Source organism: Lithobates pipiens, unplaced genomic scaffold, assembly GCF_037356315.1.
Source record: "Lithobates pipiens isolate NorthernLeopardFrog02 unplaced genomic scaffold, aLitPip1_a1.2 Scaffold_18, whole genome shotgun sequence".
NCBI classification, from domain to species: domain Eukaryota; kingdom Metazoa; phylum Chordata; class Amphibia; order Anura; family Ranidae; genus Lithobates; species Lithobates pipiens.
This window is the reverse complement of record NW_027507758.1, coordinates 42,487,131-42,511,257: the sequence shown is the minus strand read 5'-3', so window position 1 is coordinate 42,511,257 and position 24,127 is coordinate 42,487,131. Positions and strand designations below refer to the sequence as shown.

At 44.1% G+C, this 24,127-nt stretch overlaps 1 protein-coding gene across 1 annotated transcript in view; it reads left to right on the top strand.

Moving 5' to 3' along the window:
* MSH2 (mutS homolog 2) overlaps positions 1-14,893 on the top strand; it is a 185,331-nt gene extending 170,438 nt beyond the window's left edge. The window contains exons 15-16 of the mRNA XM_077485623.1: positions 6,610-6,782; positions 14,585-14,893. Coding sequence (XP_077341749.1) covers positions 6,610-6,782; positions 14,585-14,755 — 344 coding nt within the window. The 3' untranslated portion in view covers positions 14,756-14,893. The remainder of the gene's footprint in view (positions 1-6,609; positions 6,783-14,584) is intronic.
* The last annotated feature ends 9,234 nt before the right edge of the window (positions 14,894-24,127 follow it).

Genomic DNA, 24,127 nt, shown 5'->3' with positions numbered 1-24,127 from the left:
TGTAAATATCAGTTTGTTTTTTTGAGACTGTGGAAGAAGGGGAGGATCAGAGAAGACCGAATCGAACATCCTTTTTACACAATGCAGAGGATTAACCTCTTAGGTTCCACAGTGAGTATAACGAGCATGATTTACTGCATATACAGACTGATTTTACGGTTGTGGGTTTAGTAACACTTTAAATGCATCTAAAGCACACCTAACCGCAGAGAGGTGAATCTAGCCTTATTGTGATTGCTATGCCCCCAAAACCTCAGAATTTCTCATTAATTCGTTATTAATCACAGCACGTGGTGGGCAGGAAGAGATTCTTAAAATTCAAATTTCATGGAAAAATAGCTCTAAGCATTGGCCAACGAGCACCGATCGTGTTGGGGATTATGCAAAATCCTAACTTTTTGGCCTTTTTATTATGTTTATCTTCCTCATCCTATAAAGAGACACAACGTATTAAACCTTCAGGCTATGTTTCTATCTACAGGAGGATTGGACACTGGCAAAAAAAAAAAAGAAGCCTGGCCATACAGTATACAATTGTCTCGCACACTTTTCCTTTAGATTTACCAAAACCATACAATGAGGTCACACCTAAACACTGGCAAATTGTATGCAGTCGGGCAGGCCCTTGTAGTTGAAGGTAGTTGAAGGTAAATGTAAAGGAAATTTAAGAAGAAAATTGTATAATGTAGGGATGCACCAATGCCACTTTTTTGAGTACGAGTACCGATACTTGACATGTACTCACTGATACCTATTACCGATACCTATCGCCTACGAAGAGGGGTGGTTGTTTGGGAGCCAGGTGATGGCAGGGTGGGAGGGGAGGGGTAAGTGAGGGCAAGGTAGTTGAGGGTGGCGTGAAATGGGGATTGTGTGGTGGGAGTGTTTAGATGGAAAAGGCTGTGATCACTGGGGGGGAGGGAGGATGGGGATAGGAGGGTTATTGGGAGACATGGGAGCATAGGTGACAGTTGGTAGAGGGGATGAGGAGACAACGGGCAGAAGTGACTGCAGGCATGGTACAGGAGACAGTCAGAGACTGCAGGCACAGTACAGTCGGGGACTAAAGGCATGGTACAGGGAGAGAGCCCCGCTGCTTGGTACAACAGGCTACGGCCCATACAGTGTCTTCATACAGAGCCCCCCTGTTCTCTGCCTCAGAATCCAGCCAGGGAGAGCCTAGGTCCAGTGCTCTGTGTGGTGGGAAGTCAGAGCTGGAGGAGGGAGGTGTGCAGCAAGGAAACAACACTTGTGGGCTGTTAGGATGGGCGGGCCTGCACCTGGCGATGCCAATGGGAGGAGGTGGAGGGGAGGAGAAGGCTGTCCGCTCCCAAGCGACGTCACTTCCAGTATCGGTTTCCGGTTTCGGAGCATTTTCGCGAGTACCGATACTCGTGAAAATGGCTGGCATCAGTGCATGCCTAGTATAATGTATGGCCAGCCTTAGTTCTATACTTGTGTCCTAGGAGAATGGGCATGTTGTAAAGACTAACCTATTGTTTTACGAATACTTTTTTGGTCGAGATAGGGTTAAGGACTGCTGCACAGAGACGTGTTTTTTTTTTTCTTACCTTCGTGCATAGAACGCCTTGAGCCTTTAGAACCACTTTAACCTACCAGCATATCTTTGGAGGGTGGGAGGAAACCCGCACAGGGAGAACATCCAGAACTCCACGCAGGTGATGCCGTGGTTCGGATTCAAACGGATTCCATTCTGGATTCTGGCTTTTTTCCACCATTTCTACCTGGCTAAGACAGACAAGCACATCTTAGGCTGGCCATACATGGGTCAAATTCAGAAAATAATTTTCTTTCGAAATTCTTATCTATGAATTTTCCTTTGAATTTCACACCCACCATTAGTGGGCAACCGCCTATTTTGGTGCAACCTTTGAATTTCAGTGATTGGGCATGTTGGAAATTTTTTGAAAAACTAACAATTTTCTAATCAATGATGGGAGAATCGTGTGAGAAATGTATTCGAAAAAGAAATCCGCATAGGAAAAAATTCCCAGAAAGAGAAAAGAAAAAAAATCCCGGAAAAAAAAGATTTCCAGTCATGACAATTATTTTCTGTAGCAACATGAGATGAAATTGAAGTCTCGGTTGGTCGAATTTCGAAGTCAATGGTGGCACCATAGAATCACAAAACACATGAAAATTTTAAAAGTTAACTAATTTGGAATTCGAACCATGTATGGCCCGCATAAGGATTTTGTTTTAGGCATTTGTTTCCCAGATTTGTCAGGCTGCCACCTGGTCTTTTGTTAGCATGATTTCTAATTTTTACTGGTTGGAAGTTTCAACCTCATCTGATGCCAGTTTGAAGCATATGTTTCCTCACACAGCTCTCCTGTTGACAGGTCTTTTTTTAATTTTTTTTTATTTTATTTTTTTGCTCTTTTGCTCACCCCTCGGACTGCTTTTGGGTGTCCTGATGATTTAAGATTTCCTGTGCCTACTCCATGGACGTAAAAGAAAATAGTTTTTTTTTTTCTTAGATTTTATGGCAAATGCAAAAAAAAGTTTAAGACTTCCCATGTCCCTTAAGCCAAGTAAAGTATTTTACAGTAGGTACAAAAATCCTTTTTTTGTCATAAATGACTTGTTTTCTAGTTAAATGCAGTTCCTTGACATCTTGACATGGCCAGCACTTGGTGAGGACCAACACTGTTCAGTTTCTCCTAGAACTTGCCACAGGGACACATTTTGGTAGATCAAAGCAGAATAACTGCTTTGCTGCAGGCAATGTATACACAAATGAACCTATAGTCTTGAAGAAGAGAATGGGATCCTAGCAGATACTTAGTTGAAATAATGCTTTTATGAGGATAGGTCTCGGGTCTGCTGTAATTCTGGAGATTTTGATAATTTAGTGTTCTACGGCTGCTTAGTTGGCCGTGTAATTAAATGTCACTGGATTGTAGCCTATGGCGCATGGTATAATCGGGTGTAGATTGGTTTTATAGAGTCGTCTTTATAGCAGTCTCGACCTCAGGAGAGACATAAAGTACACCTATATTAGTTTGTGCTTTTCAACTAATTTTGTCTCTGCAGAAATACTTACTAAAGAACACATGCCCTAAACATTTAGGTGGTTGCCTATTAACCTTTAAATAAACCTGTCATGGGAGGATGATAGAAATGTTCTTTGCCTGGCCATTATGCTGTTTGGCTTCAGTGCTTTAAAAGTTACTGACTCGTAAGAAGTATACAGATGTGTGTCCGAGAAAATGTAGAAGTCTTTATATGAATACAAGAAAGTATGAAATACAAGGGCCATTATGACTAGGAAAGGCCACTTCTTTGTTTTTCTTATGACGGGTTCCTTTTATGAGGATACACAGATCAAAAGCTATAGTAGTATGCCAAAAATAATGCCAATGTTACCTGGAAAAATCTCAGTGTGGCAATTTGATTTGTCTAATACTTTAAACCTAAACTTTTACATTGAAAACTACTGATCCGGCTTTGAGGAGCAGCAGAAAGCTTGCTGCATGTTTCCTCCATAAGTACCAACAAATTGCTAAGGCCGGCCATACACGGTTCGAATTGTTGATGGGCAGGCTTGAATGTGTCTTTAAAGCAAGCTTAAATGTGCCAAGTTGATCAATCAACTTGGGTACAACCAGCTTACCGGATTCTCTCTAGCGACAATCTTGGAGGGGGTGGTTTGCCCCCGCCTGGAGAAAACAATTGCTGCTAGTGATAAATCGCAAGAGAATCTGGTAGACTGGTTTGTACCAGAGTTGACTGGCACATTCAAGCCTGCTCCTCAACAATTCTGCTCCTCAACAATTCGAACCGTGTATTGCATGAAAGAAATTTGTTCCGTGTATGGCTGGCCTAAGATGAGTGGTGGGGAACACTGGATTGGAGGTGCGAATCTGATGGATACGGATGGGCTCATCTCATAACTTCTACATTAGGTTACACTTACCTGCTAGTGTGTTCTCCTTCAACAATGGCAGGTCAATGTCTGCAATCAGCTCCACCCTCTGGCGTCCTCTTCTCTGCTTCTTCCCAGTCCGGTATTGCTCCTTTTTAGCAATTGGGCTGTCAGTGATGCGCATGTGGACAGGAATTACAACTTCCTTTGTTTCCAGGAGTATGTGTTGAAACAATTTGTATGTCTCTTCTACCAGCAAAAACTCCTACTCATAGCAATTCTTACATTTATGGGTTTAATTCCACTTTAACAATCTGCTTAAAGTCTCTCTTGCAACGTGAACCTGTCATTTGGCCCAGTATGGTCGAAGTAAACGTTCACTTTGGACCAGCCACAGGTGTGACTATACACTTACTGGCCACTTTATTAGGTACACCTTGCTAGTGCCGGGTTGGACCCCCTTTTGCCTTCAGAACTGCCTTCTTTCTTCGTGGCATAGATTCAACATGGTGTTGGAAACATTCCTCAGAGATTTTGTTCCATAGTGACATGATGGTCTCACACAGTTGCTGCAGATTTGTCGGCGGCACATCCATAATGCGAATCTCCTATTCCACGACATCCCAAAGGTGCTCTATTGGATGATATCTGGTGACTGTGGAGGCCATTGGAGTACAGGGACCTCATTGTCCAGTGGTGAGATGATTGGCGCTTTGTGACATGGTGCATTATCCTGCTGGAAGGAGCCATCGGAAGATGGGGACACTGTAGTCCTAAAGGGATGGACATGGTCAGCAACAATACTCAGGTAGGCCGTGGCTTTTAAACAATGCTCAATTGGTACTAAAGGGTCCAAAGTGTGCGAAGAAAATATCCCCCAAATCATTACACCACCGCCAGCCTGAACCATTGATACAAGGCGGGATGGATCCATGATTTCATGTTTACTCCAAATTCTGAATCTGCCATTTGAATGTCGCAGCTGAAATCGAAAGGCAGCATTTTTCCAATATTCTATTGTCTAATTTCAGTGAGCCTGTGCGAATTGTAGCCTCAGTTTCCTGTTCTTAGCTGACAGGAGTGGCACCCGGTGTGGTCGTCTGCTGCTGGAGCCCATTTTTACAAGGTTTTTGTGCATGAAAATGCCAACAGTTTTTGAAATGCTCAGACCAGCCCGTCTGGCACCAACATCATACAACGTTCAAAGTCACTTTAAATCCCTTTTCTTCCTCATTCTGATGCTCAGTTTGAACTTCAGCAAGTTGTCTTCACCACGTCTAGAGTTGCTGCCATTTGGCTGATTAGCATTTTGTATTTCCAAGCAATTGAACAGGTGTACCCAATAAAGTGGCCAGTGTGTGTATACATTGCAGTCTCCAAAATAGAACTGACACTTATACTTAATGTTAAATGATATTACAACCGGCTCTCTCCCCCCTCCCCCCCTCTTCTTTTTTTTTATCACAACATATTGGAAGATATTGTGCTTGGGAATGGATCACTGCAAAGCACATCTTAAACAATATTAAAATTGGAATGCGATGTTCAGGCAGTCCTTCTGATTTCTCTGTGTAGCTGAAGTCACTTCATTGTAGAGGTAATTGTACTCTGCGGAGTCCACGGGTCAGTGCACATCTTTTTTGATTGTATTGAGCATAGAATCGCAATGCCTTAACTGTTAAGGTTTAAAGAGAATTTATGGGAGTTTTGTGCATAATTTCTTTTCTTTTGATCAGAAGTAAAAAAAAAGTTTAAATTGAATAAATGTGACTATTGTATATTGGGGCTTGTTTACCCATGTGTACCCACTGTACGATCCATGGCGGACTGCTCTTCAGAGGGCATTTGACAGGTGGGGGAAGAGGCGTTACAAGGTGGTGAAAAGGTATTCTGTTGTGGTGTGTCCCCGTTCAGGTGAAAGGGTCGGCCTTGGCAGGTGGTACTGCCCGCTGAGCGTGATTGTGGGACAATTTTGCTATGGCAGGTACAACCCCCTGCCTTTGAAACATAAAAGTGGGCTCACTGTGACCTAAACTAAATTTGGAAGTCTCCACCAGGTCCTCTTATGTAGCAACCAGCTGCTTGTAGTGCAGACAAGGAAGGAGCTTGTCCTAGCTCTAGACATCTAAGGGAAAAGTCCTGGAAGTCGGACATCGGCCATAAGGTGTATGTCAGCCTGGGCTCCAACCAGGCCATGTGCCTAACGCCTTTCACTCTGCCCATGGAGCCCAGTCATGTGGTTGGGGGCGCTTCTCAGCCATTTGTTTTTTCCGCACCCCCCGAATCGCAGAGGGTACGGCTTTCCATAATTTATACAATTTTCCAAATTTACCGAAAACCATTTAGTATGAGGTCAAACCTAAATTTAATTTGTATGAAATCAGGCAGGCACTTGTACTACATAATTAAAGGTAAATCTAAAGAAAATTGTATAATGTATGGCCAGCTTAAACGAGGCCTTCATAATATATACATAATTCATAAAGAAGCCTGTTTAGAGAAAGCTGAGTAACCACAACGTTGACTTCTCCCTTATCAGACAGCCAAGTCCAATGTTTTATCAAAGAGCTGCTCTGCTAAGCTGTGTTTGTCTCTTTTATATATCCCATAATGCCCAGAGAAACCCTTTTGTATTAAAATTTAAGTTGTAAAAAATAAACCTAAATATAAAACAGTTGCCTGCACTGTATAAAGTATATTCCCTATTCCTTATCTTGCAGGTGTCTGCGATCAGAGCTTTGGAATACATGTAGCGGAGCTGGCTAACTTTCCGAAGCACGTAATCGAAAATGCCAAAGCAAAAGCATTAGAGTTGGAGGAATTCCAGTTCATTGGGGCTTCAGCAGACTCTGAGGATGAACCAGCCTGCAAGAGGCGCTACCTAGAAAAAGAGGTTTGCCATTGTTTTTATTTGCATATTGTAGAACTGCACGATTAATTAAGAAGCGAGATCGCAATCCCCCCAGCCCAACCCCCCCCCCCCCCCCACGCGATCTTAAAGCAATTTCCTGACTCTTTCTATGCAGAGCAGCCGAAGTAAAAAAAAAAACAGGCACTCTGCCAAGTATTGCAACATTCCTCAGCCACTGAGTTAACTATAAACATTGTAACATTTTGTTCTTTAGATCAAAAGAATGAACTTGGGTCTGCAAATGAGGGAAGTTTAACCACTTGAACTAAACCTTTTCCTGACACTTGTTTGTTGGTTAAAATAATTACTTTTTGCTAGAAAAATACTTAGAACCCCAAACAATTTTTTAGCAGAGACCCTAGAGCAGGGATATGCAATTAGCGGACCTCCAGCTGTTGCAGAACTACAAATGCCCATGAGGCATTGCAAAACTCTGGCATTGCAAAACTCTGACAGCCACAAGCATGACACCCAAAGGCAGATGCATGATGGGACTTGTAGTTTTGCAACAGCTGGAGGTCCACTAATTGCAGATCCCTGCCCTAGAGAATAAAACTGTGGTTATTGCAATATTTTGTCACTGTATTTGTGCAGCTGACTTTCAAATGCATTTTTTTTTTTTTTTTTTTTTAGAAAAAAACACTTTAATGAGTTAAAGACTATACAATAAAAATGGGAAATTTTTAGTGTTTAATGTGAATGATACGCTGCGAGAATCGTGATCAATCTTCTAAGCAAAAAAAAATTGTGATTCTCATTTTGTCCAGAATTGTGCAGCTCTAACCTATTGTATATCTGTTGAGTTGACTCCTGTGAGGGTGTTAGAGGCTGGCCTCTTTTCTGTGAAAAAGGGGACTACTTTTTCAAATCTATCCATGATTACGGGTGTATATGTGCACACACACACCTACCGCATTCATACTTATACCATTTCAGACCTATTTAACTTACAATATTCAAATGGTTCTCCTAGATCAGGCATATGCCGGTACAATTTAGGATTGGGTCTTCTGAGCGGACTTCATCAGACCAATACTGCAAACCTCAAAATATATATATACATACACACACACACAAAAAAACTCAACCCCTAACCTAGCAAGCCATTAATAGATTTATATAGCAGAACAAGATCTCCAGATACGGCAAATGGCTCACCCATAGGCCCTTATCACAGAGCGTTTGGGATTACCTAATATATGGCTCTATTTAGCAGCTAGATTGGCTCAAACAAAATATATATATATATATATATATATATATATATATATATATATATATATATATATATATATATATATATATATATATATATATAAATATTCTATATATGTACCAGGGCAGCTGTCGCTTTTTTTTTGTATATAGCGCAAAAAATAAAAAATGCAGAGATGATCTAATACCACCAGCTGTGAAAGCTCTGTGGGAAAAAAGAATATCAATTTTGTTTGGGTACAGCTTCGCACGGTTTGCGCAATTGGCAGTTAAAGACGCAGTACCGAATCGCAAAAAATGGCCTGGTCATTCAACAGCCAAATCTTCCGGGGCTGAAGTGATTAATGCTACACCCTAATACTCTCTTTGTGGGTAATTAAAAAAGAGTAGCGGGACTAATACTACAGGGAAGGGCACACCTATGTAGTCAGTTCCTGACAAATCTAGTTGTATCCCCTGAAAGATCAGATGCTCCTGGGCAATCTGAGCTGCTGCGCCTATCTGGTATTTTGCTTACAGTCAATGCTGCTGCTTCACCCTTTATTACAAAGGATGAACTGTCCTCAGCCCTAGCAGGTTAGAGCACAGGATTGCTGGCATGATTGCCTCCATCCTGCAGGGGGGCAATAAGTGTGACAGATCCCCCCTCCCCGGAGCCTCCTAGTTTAGCAGGAATGGGTTGAGAATGGGGAAGAGCTTAAAGCTCAGGATTCTGTGGAGGGCCTGGCGGATGAGTCCGCGTCCGAGCAATCTGGACAAATGGATATCCAGTTGAAGTCTGCCTCTCAGTCAGAGGCTTTCATCCGAACTCTGACCGAAATGGTCTGTTCTGCCTTTAAGTTGCCTCCTAAAAAAGCAGAGGTGACTGAGCCCCCCTGGTCCTCTTGGGATCTTTTCAGGCCCCACAGGCTTTCTCCCCTGCACCCCCTGCTAGAACAGGCAGTGTATGCTGATTGGGAACATCCTGAGAGGATTTTGTTCCTCTTAAGTTTTTCCTTTTATATCCCATGGATGAAAAGTTTGTTTAAAAAAAAAAAATGGAGCATGCCAGCTATATATGTGGCAGTCTCTTCCTTAAACAAAAACTTAACTTGTCTAGTAGATAATGCACAGGGCTTGAAAGACCCTGTTGACAAGTTGGAGTCATTATTAAAGGCTTCCTTTTCTTTAGCCAGTTCAGCTATTCAGCCAGCTGTTGCAGCAATTGGTATCTGCCAGTCCGTAAAGGATCAGGTCAGACAGCCTGATGGTCCTAACCAGGAGGATGATCTGCCTGAAAGTAAGGAGGATATTCCACGAGCGCTGTTTTGCTGTTGAAAGGTTTCAATACAGCAGGTTTTTAATTTGGCTCTCTTGTCTGTACATATGTGCAGACTTTTGCGGCTTAAGAACTGGTCAGGGTTCCTTTTTCTTGGGGAACGTTTATTTGGTGATCACTTGGACAAATATATCCAAAAGATTTCTGGAGGTAAGAGTTCTCTACTTCCTGTGAAGAAAAGCACCAGACGTCCCTCGTTTAAAACCTCAGGGACTACTTCCTCAAATGTATCAGCATCAAGACCGTTTTGCAATAGAGGAACGTCATTTTCAGTTTGTGGCTCTACCGTTTAGGCTTGCTACAGCTCCCCGGGTGTTCACATAGGTCCTAGCACCAGTACTGGGTCTTTTAAGGGCCCAGGGGATCCTGGTGCTCGAGTATCTGGATGACCTTCTGCTCAGAGATCACTCATTACAGGCTTTAGAACAGAGCATAATATACACAATGCAGTATTTGAAAAGCTTAGGCTGGTTCATAAATACCAAAAACTCTGCCTTTAAACCAGCTCAAGGTCTAAAGTATTTAGGTCTGATCCTAGACACAGTCCAAGCAAGAGTATTCTTGCCACCTTTAAGGATCTGTGCCCTGAAGGTTCATGTGCGTCGGACAACCCTCCATACAGCTCTATATGAGTCTTCTAGGGAGGATGGTATCCTCTTTTGAGGCAATGCCCTATGCCCATTTCCATTCCAGGCCTTTACAACAAGACATCTTGTTGGCTTCAAACAGAAAAGAACAAGCCCTGGATTATCCAATGCACTTTTTTCCTCAGGCACGCTTAAGCTTAAACTGGTGGTTGCAGGATCAGGGAAAATCCTGTCTCCCGGTAACTTGGAGTACTGACTACATATGCCAGTCTCTCAGGCTGGGGAGTGACCCTAGAAGGGCTCACAGCTCAGGGGAAATGGTCAGGGACAGAAAAGATCCTGCCCATCAATGTCCTGGAATTACGGTCAATACGTCTGGCCCTAAGGTCCTGGACGGTGGAGCTTCAGGACTGCCCTATCAGGGTTCAGTCTGACAATGCCACTGCAGGGGCCTATATAAACCACCAAGGCGGTACCAGGAGTCATTCAGCTCTGAAGTTGAACCACATACTAGCCTGAGCAGAGGGACATGTGCCGATTTTTATATCGGCAGTCCATTTCCCATGAGTAGAGAACTGGAAGGCAGATTATCTCAGCCGCCAGCAGATCTGCCTCAGGGAATGATCCCTACACCCAGAGGTGTTCCAGGAAATTTGCCAACATTGGGGATGGCCAGAGGTTGACCTACTGACATCCAGGTTCAACAACAAACTCCTTTGGCAATTGGAGGAGATGCTCCGATAGTTCCATGGAGCCAGTACTCCCTGGTTTATGGTTTCCTTCTCTGATCCCTCTCCTTCCACATTTGCTGCGCAGGATTCGGAGTAAGGGGGGGTTCCAGTCATTCTGGTTTCTGTCCTTTTTGCCAAAAGTGGTTTGTCTTTCATTTAAATTAGGGCATTATTTTTGCCTTTTTTCTCTCCGCCTCATTTGATGGAAGAGAGATGACTGCATTCCTTGGACGTTGTCCAGGCGGTCAAGGTTTATTTGTCTTCCATTGCTAATTTGGTCTCTCAGTTTATCATTCAGGCCTACGGTTTGAAACACAAAGCTCCTCCCTTTAGGTTGAGAGCTCATTCTACCAGGGGTGTAGGAACTTCCTGGGCTTTTCGCCATCAGGTATCTGTGGCTCAGATTTGTAAGGCTGCTACCTGGTTTTCAGTGCATACGATCATAAAATATTATCAAGTGGATGTTCGAGCAGCCAAGGATTCGGCTTTAGGCCGCAGTGTACTGCAGGCTGCCTTATAAGTTCTGATGGCTATTGTTTGGCAGGTTGCCCCCCCCCTCCCCTCAAGGTCATTTCTCTGTGATGTCCCAGCAGGTAATAAATATTAGCCTGACTTTGTGTCCCATGATGTACTCAAAGAAAAGTATTTTACAGGCAAGTATGCCAAAAAAATCCTACTTTTCAGCTTGATGGAGTACCTTGCCATAAGGCAAAATTGATAACTAAGTGGCTTGGGGAACAAAACATCAAAATTTTGGGTCCATGGCCATGAAACTACCCAGACCTTAATTCCATTGTCAAGTCACCTGATACCAGGTGACAGATGCACTCCATAGGAATCGGAAGTGCACCGCTAAGATAGTGGACCCTAGCACTGACTGCTGCGGATTGTACCCAGGGAAATTCAGGAGGCAGGTCTACTGGATCATTAACACAGATCCCAGTTGGAGCTAGAGCATAGATTCCCCAGGGTGCGGAGTCTAAGAGCCAGCAGGTGTTTACCAGAGCCTCTAGTGGTAAAGATGGACTGCGGTGCAGTCTGGCTCCAGGTCACAGCCCCTAGGGTCACACAGCTTACAGTAGACTACAGGAGAAGGTAACAGCAGGCTGGAACAACAAGGATAGTAAAGGGATAAGGCAGAGGTCAGGGCAACTAGCAGACAGGAACAACAGAGTACACGCCAAAGGCTTAGAGTCACAGGCAGACAGGGATAGTCGGGACATGCCAAAAGGTCGGGGTCACGAGCAAATGGGATTAGACGAACACACTAAGGTCGGTAACAGAGACAAACGTAGAGCACACGGCAAGCAGGAAGCCAAACACACAGTGAATACACAATGGTTGATCAGCACCGCTGGCTTGCAGTGCACAGGTTAATATAGGGTTCCCTGAATAGGGCCTGGGGTGGAGCCATGCTTAGAGGAGAGGTTTTAAAAACCACCAGGTGGAAGTGGCTGGCCTCTTAGTCTGAACACATGAGAAGAGTTAAGCAGACAGAGGAAGATTACTGCATAACCATGACACCCATTGAGAAGTTGTGGTCCACCCTCAAGAGGCGGGTGACCAAAAAACCCCCACAAACGCCAAGCATTGATAATGCAAGAATGAGCTGCCATCAGTAAACGTGTGGCCCAGAAGTTGATTGACAGCATTGCAGAGGTCTTTGCAAATATTGACACAATATTGAATATTTAATGCATAAACCTAATGCAATTGTCAAAAGCCTTTGCACTTATGAAATGCTTGTAATTATACTTCAGTATACCATAGTAACAGCTGACAAAAGATCTAAAAACACTGAGGCGGCAGACTTTCTGAAAATTAATATTTTGTCATTCTCAACTTTTGACCACCGCCATAGTCTAAGACTGGATCCAAAGTCTATTTCCTGAAGCATATGCCCTATCTCAAGCAACATCTTGATGTTTGCAGTCTGACCATCTTCTGTAGTATTGCAGTTCCTGACCATCTTCTGTAGTATTGCAGTTCCTGACCATCTTCTGTAGTATTGCAGTTCCTGACCATCTTCTGTAGTATTGCAGTTCCTGACCATCTTCTGTAGTATTGCAGTTCCTGACCATCTTCTGTAGTATTGCAGTTCCTGACCATCTTTTCTAACATGCCCATAGTCTTTGCCTATCTCCTGTTGCATGTCTGCAAGCTTTCTGCAGCAATACATTCAATAAATATTTTGTATGGCTCTATGGTGATGTCGGGCCACACTTGAGGCTCTCTAAATTAAGAAAGTTGTCCACCACTACTCTCCATGTGTTTTTTTTTTTTTTTTTTCTGCTGACTCACAATTTGCAAAAGTTTTGAAAACTGACCTCTGGGCATTTCTATTTCAGCATAAAGTGTAAGGGTGACCACAGATGGTCAGACGCTTCCCTGAGAACCACATGTGGAGAGATCTTTCCATTCTAATCCAGTTGGGCAGTAGCACCAATGCAATGCTGTCACATCTCATGCTCACTGTAGAAGTTCAAAGAAAGGCTGGACTGCTGCGGGCTCTGTGCACAGTTCTCAGATCCTTAAGCAGTCCAAAGATGTGTTTTTTTTTTTTTTCATTCAGCCAGTGGGTTGAACGAAAAAAACTGACTTGATTTCCCTATCCACATGTTTGATGTGCATGGTGGAATACTCCCTTGTATTTGTATTCTGACATTGGGGAGGCTTCCACGCTGTTTAGAATACATTGATCAGCTTTGCAGGCAACCAGACAGGGTGGTTGTACAGAAGTCAGTCCCTGCCCATACATGGATTGAAATTTGGCCTGTTCCTGCTGAACCGGACAAATTTTGATCCATGTATGGCCAGCTTTTGCTGTAGCAGGTGATAGGTTCTAGGAGCACATCCCACTTGGCATAGATATCAAGGCAGAAAATGAAGCCGTACTCTGTAGGCATCACACCATAATGTATTCAATTATTCAATGTAACAGGCTTCATTCTGGATCCTTCTAAGGTCTGATCCACAGTGTGTGGGCGCAGCAGCCCATTCATTTGAAATGTAGAGAACAGGGGCCTGCTCCATTTTTTTTTTTTTTTTTTTTTTGTAATTCCTTTATTTAATGCCAGAGAAAAAAAAATAACAGGCGCATGGACAACTTCAGTAAAACATACAGAATTCCAAAACATAAACCTTTCGGTAGCACTCGGATGGGCGATATAGAGACCACCCCCAACATTAAGCTGAAACTAAACATAGAAGCATACCCGGACAGGGGGCTATAATTCCCCTCTAAGACCTCTGAGATCGAATGAGCAATCTGACCCCACCCAGGTGAGCGGTAATCATCTCATGGCCATGCCTGCTCCATTTTTTAAATTGCAGCCGGAATAGGAACCACAAGTGTAATGCTGGTTTCCAGTGCATGCAACATGCCATTAGGATTAATGGCATCTGCAAACATCTCCTGCGTTATTCTGTGAGAACAGGTGCGGTTCCGCCGCAGCAATTTCCTGTACAGATGTGAACCAAGCCTAACAGAGTTAACATGATGGCTTGTTAACACAACAGTTTGTTTACAATGTTCTTTGTTTTGTATTGCTTTTAATTAATTCAGTGGGTTTAAATGTAATTTAATCCCAGCCATCCCTACCTCTATGAATAAGCTTAATTGGGGTGAAACATGTCACAGGGCAGTGACTTAGGGCAGGGACCATACTTTTTCCACCACTTCGTATTTTAGATGGAGATTTTCATATCCATGCCTGCTCCAAGTGGGATGTGTGTCCAGGTCCTTGCTGTCCAATGAGAGCAAGACTTTCCAGTATAAAGGAGCAATACTGTCTTAGTCTGTCAATGAGCAACCCGAATTCCGTATAATTTATATTTCCAGCATTGGTCCTGCAGTTTTCGCTAACATTTTTACCAAGTGTAACAAAGAGTAGGACTGTTTGTTAAATGAACCTTTTTCTTGTTTCCTTTCAGGAAGGAGAGAAGATAATTCAGGATTTTCTCGCCAAAGTGAAAGCTCTTCCACTTACTGAAATGTCTGAGCAGGAAATAAAAACCAGACTGAATCAGCTGAAGGCTGATGTTCTGGCCAGGAATAATGGCTTCGTCAATGAAGTTATCTGCCGCACAAAAGCTGCATGCTGAGCTCTGGGAGGAGCAGTGTGTGTCTGGGGAGGTGATCTCTGTATCTGGCTGTTCTTACAGCTCTCTGCAATACTGTAGAAAATAAACGACTCGCAGCTAAACTGTAAAAATCCAATAAAACAGTGTTCTTTTTTTGTACTCGTGTGATCCAGTGTTTATTTTTAGAAATATTGCAAAATTTTATAACTGCTAAAACTCATCTTCTTTTTTTTTTATTTATTATTATTAAATTGAAATATTGCATCCTTAAATGACACAGGCTTGATTCACGTGGACGTAGTTGAGCATACACCTGCATCTGTCCGTATGGGGATGCAAAGGTGTCCTGTGAATCCCTATGCAGGCAGTCTCATTTATGTCACTTGGGACACAGCTGCTGCCCCCAATTTGACAGCCGTGCAGTGGTCCCTCACCAAATGCAGACAGTGTGCATCCAGGAGCCACGCACCCATGTGGCTGTCAGATTGGTAGTAGTAGCTGTGTCCTTACAGCCATTGCATCCCAATTAACCTGAAAGGGACTGCCTGCAAAGGGATACACGAACCCCTGTGCTCCCAGTTCAGGCAGACATGGCCCTCACATGGGTGTACACTCCTGTGAGTGGGGCCATAGATGAAATGGGTCACTTAGGCCTCTTTCACACTTGTGCGACTTGGGACTGCAAATGCGCATGACAAGTCGTACGCCGTTATTTTCAATGAGTACCATTCATATCTGTGCAACTTCGAAGTAGTCCCTGCACTAATTTGGTCTGACTTTGAGGCGACTCGAGGTCCCTAGACTTCAACATTACACAGGCATTGCTTCAAGTCGTGGCAAAATTGTGCAACTTTCAGGTCGCACAAGTGTGAAAGGGGCCTTAGCCACCTCTAACCAGTTGTTTGTGTGGCAAGTGAAAGAATATAAAACAAAAAACTGGCGCTGGAGTGATCAATAAATGGTGATATATAAAATGTTGCAGCTGCTGCAAAAAAGTGCTATAACTTTAAATACAATAAACATATAAAAGCAGCACTAGCAAGTAAAAGGTGAAACGTACATTATTAAATGGACGTACATCCAAATACAATTGGTGAAATTTTCAAAATTATAGGTGCAAATTCAAAATTCATAAAGTGCACAGCAGATATATATACAAAAAACATGTATCGCCCTTAAGAAACCCCGCTCAATTACTAAAATTTCCAAAGTTCATAACCAAAAATCATTGGTACAAGTCCAAAAGTTCACAAAATGCAAAAAAAAAAAAGTGTGTGTGTATATATATATATATGTATGTGTGTGTGTGTGTGTAAAAAAATGTTTCCCCCTTAGGAGACCACACTCGCTAAAGAGAAATCCTCAATTTTTAAATCCAAGGATCAGCTCCACAGATGATGATAGGCAAGTTCCAAACCCATTCAATGGATGTTTGATAGAAAAAAATGCCACGCTCCATCGGTAAAAAAGAGGAAAAACCTATATGGTGAAGCACCGTCAAACTGTATACTATATTGCGAACGACGGCGCTACTTACAGGAGCAGAGAATGCAAGCAAACATTCAGAAACACTTCCGCAATCGCCGCTGGTTCAGCGTGCGCTTCACGGAGACAGAAAATGGCGTCACTGGTTAGTGTTGGCCGGAAATTACGTTGACGCGTTTCGCCCCTCCAGGACGTTATCAAAGACATCCCAGCTATTCACTGGGAAAATTAGTGTGCTTCGGTTTCTCCTCCCCCCAGCTTTCTAAGCTCCTCATGCAGCTGGGAGCAGAGGGTGTACGATCACTTTAAAAAAAGAAAAATGTATGTTATTATATATATATATATATATGTGTGTGTGTGTGTGTGTGTGTGTGTGTATATGTATGTATGTATGTGTGTGTGTGTGTGTGTGTGGGTGTATATGTGTGTGTGTATATATATATATATATATATATATATTATTAGTATGTCGGGTTGATTAGTGCATGCAGTTTCAGGAACACGTGTCAGTCCAGACTTTATTTTAAAGGCTTGACAGCCCACTTATTTCATAGAAAATAACAGCAGTTTCTCTTGCAGGAGGTTCCGCCATTACTGTATAGTTCAATCCTTCGGCCTCTTGGCTTACTCACTTGCAGCACCGCTGCTTTAGACCTCACCCCTAGGCCTTTGCATTGCTCCACAGCGAGTTTATGCTGATGCTGCCAGCTGCAGCCTCCTTCTCCTAGGGAACATGGGTGTCCTCCTGACACTCATACACAGACGTCGTGTCTGTAGGGCTGAGTCCTCCTGACTCCTCGGCCAGACTTCCTGTCTGCCTGGGAGGAGCTGTCGCAAAGTGGGAGCCCTGATCTCTAATCCTGAGAAGAATATAAACACAGGTGTGCAATCAGCGTGCCTGCCTTTGCAAAAACCAGGCTGAAGGTGCCAATACGCACGTTCCTATAGAGCACAATACGACTCGCCTTCACCCGTCCTGCCGCCTTCTGGCCCACGTGGGCCCCTTACAGTTGTATCGGCTGTACCCCCCTGATGGTGGACCCTATATATATTATCCACTTCAGCTCCGGACCAATAAACACCTTAAAGCGGAGGTCCACCCTAAAATGGACCTCCGCTCATCGGAATCCCCCCCCCCCCCCTCCGGCGCCACAATCGGCACCTTTCAGGGGGGAGGGGGGTGCAGTTACCTGGATAATCCAGGTAACTGCACCCACTTCCGGGCTAGCTCTCTGCGGAAAGGGGCGTACGTTACGCCCCTTTCCGCAAGCGCCCGCCCCCTTCAGCAAGTGCCCCGCTGCCTGCTGGGAAACACACAGCTCCCAGAGGCAGCGGGGACCGTCCGGATTGCGCCGCGCGGCTCGCGCATGCGCAGTAGGGAACCGGGAAATGAAGCCGAAAGGCTCCATTTCCTGATTCCCATACCCAAGATGGCGGCGGCACGAGCGAGCGATCGGCTTCGGGTGCCGACATCGCGGGCGCGCGGGACAGGTAAGTGTCACTATTTAAAAGTCAGCAGCTGCAGTATTTGTAGCTGCTGGCTTTTAAAAAAAAAAAAAACGCGGAGTCCCGGTGGACTCCCGCTTTAAGGACCAGAGGTCTTTTTGCAATTTCGCACTGCGCTGCTTTAACTGGTAATTGCGCGGTCATGCAATATTGCACCCAAACGAAATTTGCGTCCTTTTTCTTCCCACAAATAGAGCTTTCTTTTGATGGTATTTGATTGCCTCTGCGATTTTTTTTTTTTTGCGATATAAATGGAAAAAGAGCGAAAATTTTGAAAAAAAAAGATATTTTCTTCTTTTTGTTATAAGAAAAATCGAATAAACTAAATTTTAGTCATACATTGAGGGCAAAATTTATTCAGCCACATGTCTTTAGTAAAAAAAATGTCAATAAGCGTATATTTTTTGGTTTGCGCAAAAGTTATAGCGTCTACAAACTAGAGTACATTTTCTGGAATTTACACAGCTTTTAATTTATGACTGCCGATCTCATTTCTTGAGGTGCTAAAATGGCAGGGCAGTACAAATCCCCCCCAAATGACCCCATTTTGGAAAGTAGACACCCCAAGGAAATTGCTGATGGGTATGTTGAGCCCATTGAATATTTATTTTTTTTGTCCTAAGGGATTGAATAATGACAAAAAAAAAATAAAAATTTTTTTACAAAAAGTTGTCACTAAATGATATATTGCTCACACATGCCATGGTTATATGTGGAATTGCACCCCAAAATATATTCCGCTACTTCTCCCGAGTATGGGGATACCACATGTGTGGGACTTTTTGGGAGTCTAGTCGCGCACGGCACCCCGAAAACCAATCACCACCTTCAGGATTTCTAAGGGTGCAAATTTTTGATTTAACTCCTCACTACCTATCACAGTTTCGAAGGCCATAAAATGCCAAAATAGCACAAAACCCCCCAAAATGACCCCATTTTGGAAAGTAGACACCCCAAGCTATTTACTGAGAGGCATGTTGAGTCCATGGAATATTTTATATTTTGCCACAAGTTGCGGGAATATTACAAACTTTTTTTTTTTTGCACCAAGTTGTCACTAAATGATATATTGCTCACACATGCTATGGGCATATGTGAAATGACACCCCAAAATACATTCTGCTGCTTCTCCTGAGTACGGGGATGCCACATGTGTGGGACTTTTTGGGAGTCTAGTCGCGCACGGCACCCCGAAAACCAATCACCACCTTCAGGATTTCTAAGGGTGCAAATTTTTGATTTAACTCCTCACTACCTATCACAGTTTCGAAGGCCATAAAATGCCAAAATAGCACAAAACCCCCCCAAATGACCCCATTTTGGAAAGTAGACACCCCAAGCTATTTACTGAGAGGCATGTTGAGTCCATGGAATATTTTATATTTTGCCAAAAGTTGCGGGAATATTACAAACTTTTTTTTTTTTTTGCACAAAGTTGTCACTAAATGATATATTGCTCACACATGCTATGGGCAGAAGTCAAATTACACCCCAAAATAAATTCTGCTGCTTCTCCCGAGTACGGGGATACCACATGTGGGGGACTTTTTGGGAGCCTAGCCACGTACGGGACCCCGAAAACCAAGCGCTGCCTTCCGGATTTGAATATAAAATGCTACCAAAAAACCTGTTAGCGATGGCAGGGATCAGGCCTGACTCTGCGATCGCTGCAGTTATGTGTTTAGTGTTTTGTAAGTGACAGTGATCGATCGATACTGCACTTGGGTGGGCTGGGCAGAGGGGCAAAACACAGGTGCTAGCAGGTATTTGGGCTGATCCCGCTAAAAAATGTGTTTTTTTGGAACCCTAAACTGCTGGGGACGCTAGTATAGATCTGATCAGATCAGATATTGATCTGTTCAGATTCTATACCACTACGGGAGGTGTATGCTTTGCGTGTGGGTGTTAGCGGTACTGGCACTAACCTAGCGCTGCCTGGGGCGACGCAGACCCTGACCCTAAAACCTAATTGATATCACCCGCCGGGTGATCAGGGGGTTAAACCTTTATTGGGTAATAAATGGTGGGTGCCCTGATGCTATAAAAAACAAACTAACCAGAGTCACCCGTAACACTTATACGGTGATCAGTGGTGAAAGGGTTAACTAGGGGCAATCAGGGGGTTCAAATTTTTATTAGGTAGTATATGGGGGTCCCTGGCGCTATATAAAAACCTGACGGGGAACCTAAATAACTAACTGGCTAACCAGCGTCACCAGTGACACTTATACTGTGATCGCTGGTGAAAGGGGGTGAAAGGGTTAACTAGCAGCAATCAGGGGGTTAAAACCATTATTGGGTAGTATATCGGGGTACCTAGCGCTATAAAAACCTGGCGGTGAACCTAAAAAAATAACTAGCTACCTAGCGACACTGATGCAGCGTTCAGAAAAATTATCGCTTAGTGACACTGGCAAAAGGGGGTGAAAGGGTTAACTAGCGGAAATCAGGGGGTTAAAACCATTATTGGGTAGTATATCGGGGTACCTAGCGCTATAAAAACCTGGCGGTGAACCTAAAAAAATAACTAGCTACCTAGCGACTGTAGCGACACTAATGCAGCGATCAGAAAAACGATCGCTTAGTGACACTGGCAAAAGGGGGTGAAAGGGTTAACTAGCGGCAATCAGGGGGTTAAAACCATTATTGGGTAGTATATCGGGGTACCTAGCGATATAAAAACCTGGCGGTGAACCTAAAAAAATAACTAGCTACCTAGCGACACATGCAGCGATCAGAAAAATGATCGCTTAGTGACACTGGCAAAAGGGGGTGAAAGGGTTAACTCTAGGGGCAATCAGGGGGTTAAATCTTTATTGGGGGGTGATAGGGGGCTACCCTGGACCTAACACTAACTGTCCTGACAGTTTTTACTGTCACAACTGACACTGAATGCATTGATCAGTAAAGAAATGATCAATGCAATCAGTGACACTGTGACTGGGGGGGGAGGGGGATCGGGGGGCGATCGGGGGGGGGTTTGTGTGCCTGTGTGTACCTACATGTCAGTGTAGTGTTGGTGCACACTTACTATTAGTCTTCTCCTCGTAGTCCGGTCAAAAAGACCGCCTCGAGGAGAATGACATCACTTCCTCCTTCCTGTGTAAACAATACACAGTGGGAGGAAGCTTCTCATTGGCCAGGAGCGATCCAGAGGGGGTGGCCGAAAACCAACGGCCATCCCCTCATCACGGAGCGCTCCTGGAGCGAACCGGACCGCCGTAACCAGCGGGAGGGGGTCCGATCGGACCCCCCACCCACTGGAAGGCAATCACGTAGATCTACGTGATTGTGCCTGCCTGTGCCATTGTGTTGACGTACATTGGCAATACGGCGGTCCTGAAGTGGTTATACAAGTGTTTTTCCTTTAATTTATATTTTTAATTGAATGGCTTGTTTTACAAGGTGATGGTTTACATATACTTATCAAATCCATTTGCTGCAAATACTTGGTAGCGTTCTCAAAGCAGGGTTGCAGCTGAGCTAAATATACAGCACATGGATGGTTTACATTTAGAAATCGATGCCTGTATATAAATTAATTTCATTCTTTAGTGAATGGTTTTTGTGTTTTTTGTTTTTTAAATGCTGAAACTGCCCTGTGGGTTATGACTCGGTTGCCTTGAACCTGCAGGATGATGTTATTTGAAACTGGCTTCTAGTGAATGTTTTTCCCTACCATTATATGTATAATTCCATTTAGCTACCATTAGTAATTCATTACTATTCAGTATTAGAACTGTACATTTACATGTATCCTTTATTTGGCTGCAGTTTGCTCGTTGGACCTTGTCTGAGTATCATCACGCTACCCATTACCCTGTAGCATCTGCAAGTTACCCATGTATGGCTTCTTGTGCTGCTATTGCAGCCTGTGATCTCTCTGCAGGTCTACACATTTCCTATTCCTTGCACAGGTTATGAGACCTGTATTAAGAGAGCACACAGATATTCGGCAGAGCTGAGGAAAGACATCAAGAATTGTGAGTATCCGTAAAGCAGCTTCATATAAATCAAAAAAGACTAGACGCACAGAAAAAAATTGATTTAGCAACAACAGTGGCCATTAAAAGTACCCTTTAAAACAGAGGCCTTAAACTGGCCGCCCTCCAGCTGTTGCGAAACTACAAATCACATGAGGCATTGCAGGGCTGACCACTACAAGCATGACTCCCACAGGTAGAGGCCTGAAGGGACTTGTAGTTTTGCCACAGCTGGAGGGCCGCCATTTTGAGACCCCTGCATTAAAGGGTGGCTTGACGTGCAAAAATCTGACTCGTAAGCTTGCACGCACTGACTGCCTGATCATGTGCCCAGTACACGTTTCTGTAAAAGAGCAGGAATGAAAGTGCGTAACCTTTCAGCCCCAATACTGCCTTGTAAGGCTTGCCCTGAAATGCAAACTGTTGGTGCTGACAAAATATACAGTACTCAACGGCTAGAAGTGCATTTATACAGCTACAATCAACCTCTGTACATGTCTGGGGAAAACCATTTTGATCAGACAAGATTTTTAAACAGTCAATTGTTTTTGGCCATGTGTGTGCAATGGCATGCCTGTGATCACTTTAAAGATGTTTAAGTTGATTTTGAATGTTCTATGGAACTTTCTGGGTAAGAGCAGGGCTTGAGTCCTGCAGGAACACATGGGACCGGCATTACTGTACTTTGTCCACAGCAGGCCCGCCATTCCCGTTAGTAGCCGTGTCCTGCAGGACTGCCCTTTTGAAGTGTGCCAGCTGTGTTGCAGGTGCTACAGCAGCAGCTGCAGACACAGCTTTCAACATTCCGTTACGGGCGGCGGCACCCATAAAAAACGTATGGCTGCGGGCCGACAGCGCAACCGTACATGCGCCATTTCGAAGCCTGCAAAGCCCTACATGATCACCCATTTATGGCCAGGCGGGAGCATGCGCAGTGGTGTAATGACGCCTCGCCACAGCGCAGAGCAGGAGGACTGTAGCAGAACATTGATGTGAGTGTCTCGGTGGTGACGCCGCACCTTAGCAGAAAAGACGACACTGTAGTGACGGGGGCAGAGGAGGACATTACTGGGGTGGTGAAGGGGACAGAGGATGACATTACTGTGGGGGGGGGGTTGAAGGGGATAGAGGATAACATTACTGTAAGGGGGGGGTGGTTTGAAGGGGACAGAGGACATTACTGTGGGGGGTGAAGGGGCAAAAAACATTGCTGGGGGGGTGTCCAGAGGAAATTGCTTGGGGGTGTGTGTGAAGGGGGCAGAGGTGGACATTGGTGGGGGGTGAAGGGGCAGAGGACATTGCTTGCGGGGGGGGGGTGAAGGGGGCAGAGGACATTTCTGGGGGGGGTTGAAGGGGGCAGAGGACATTGCTGGGGGGGTTGAAGGGGGCAGAGGACATTCCTGGGGGGGTTGAAGGGGGCAGAGGACATTGCTGGGGGGGTTGAAGGGGGCAGAGGACATTTCTGGGAGGGTTGAAGGGGGCAGAGGACATTGCTGTGGGGGTTGAAGGGGCAGAGGACATTGCTTGGGGGGGTGGTCAAGGGGGCAGAGGTGGACATTGCTGGAGGGGGTGGTGAAGGGGGCATATAAGGGCATTACTGTGGGGGGGTGAAGGGGGCAGAGTACATATGGGGGGGATCTTGGGTGTGTTCCCCCACTTTTTTTTCCCCAGGACTTTACCCCTGGGTAAGAGTGAGTGGAATCCATCAGCATGACATAAGTTATCATCTTGTGACTATAGAGGCAATCTGCAAAGCCTTATGGGAATGGTTCAAGAATAAGCAGATGGCTCTTCACCACATCTGAGGTATTTGTCCTCGTGTAAGAATTTTTTTTTTTGAGAATCCACAACATATAAAACAGGCGCTGAGCTCACCATACACCATCTAAAACCAAAAATATTGCTTTTTGTCCAACTGACTCTTTATTTTATCTTTGTGAGATCCCTGAAAGACTTTAACATTGGTTATTTGGTCTTTAGTCTCGGTATACCTCCAGAAATGTATGCCTCTTTACTAGTAAGTCAGAACCAGGGAAAGAATAGGTAGGGGGGTATTTGCATATACTAATAAGACACAGTGCCTTGAAAAATACCCCTTGAAAATTTCCACATTTTGTCATGTTACAACCAAAAGCATGTATTTTTGGGGGATTTTATGTGATAGACCAACACAAAGTAGAACATAATTGTGAAGTGGAAGGAAAATGATAAATGGTTCTCAATTTTGTTTTACAAATATGTGAAAAGTGTGACGTGCATTTGTTTTCAGTGCCCCTGAGGTGGTAGGACCACCTTTCAAAGCAATTAAAGCTGAAAGTCTTTTTGGGGATGTCTCTACCAGCTTTGCACATTTAGAAAGTGACAGTTTTGCCCATTCTTCTTTGCACAATAGCTCAAGCTCTATCAGATTGGATGGAGA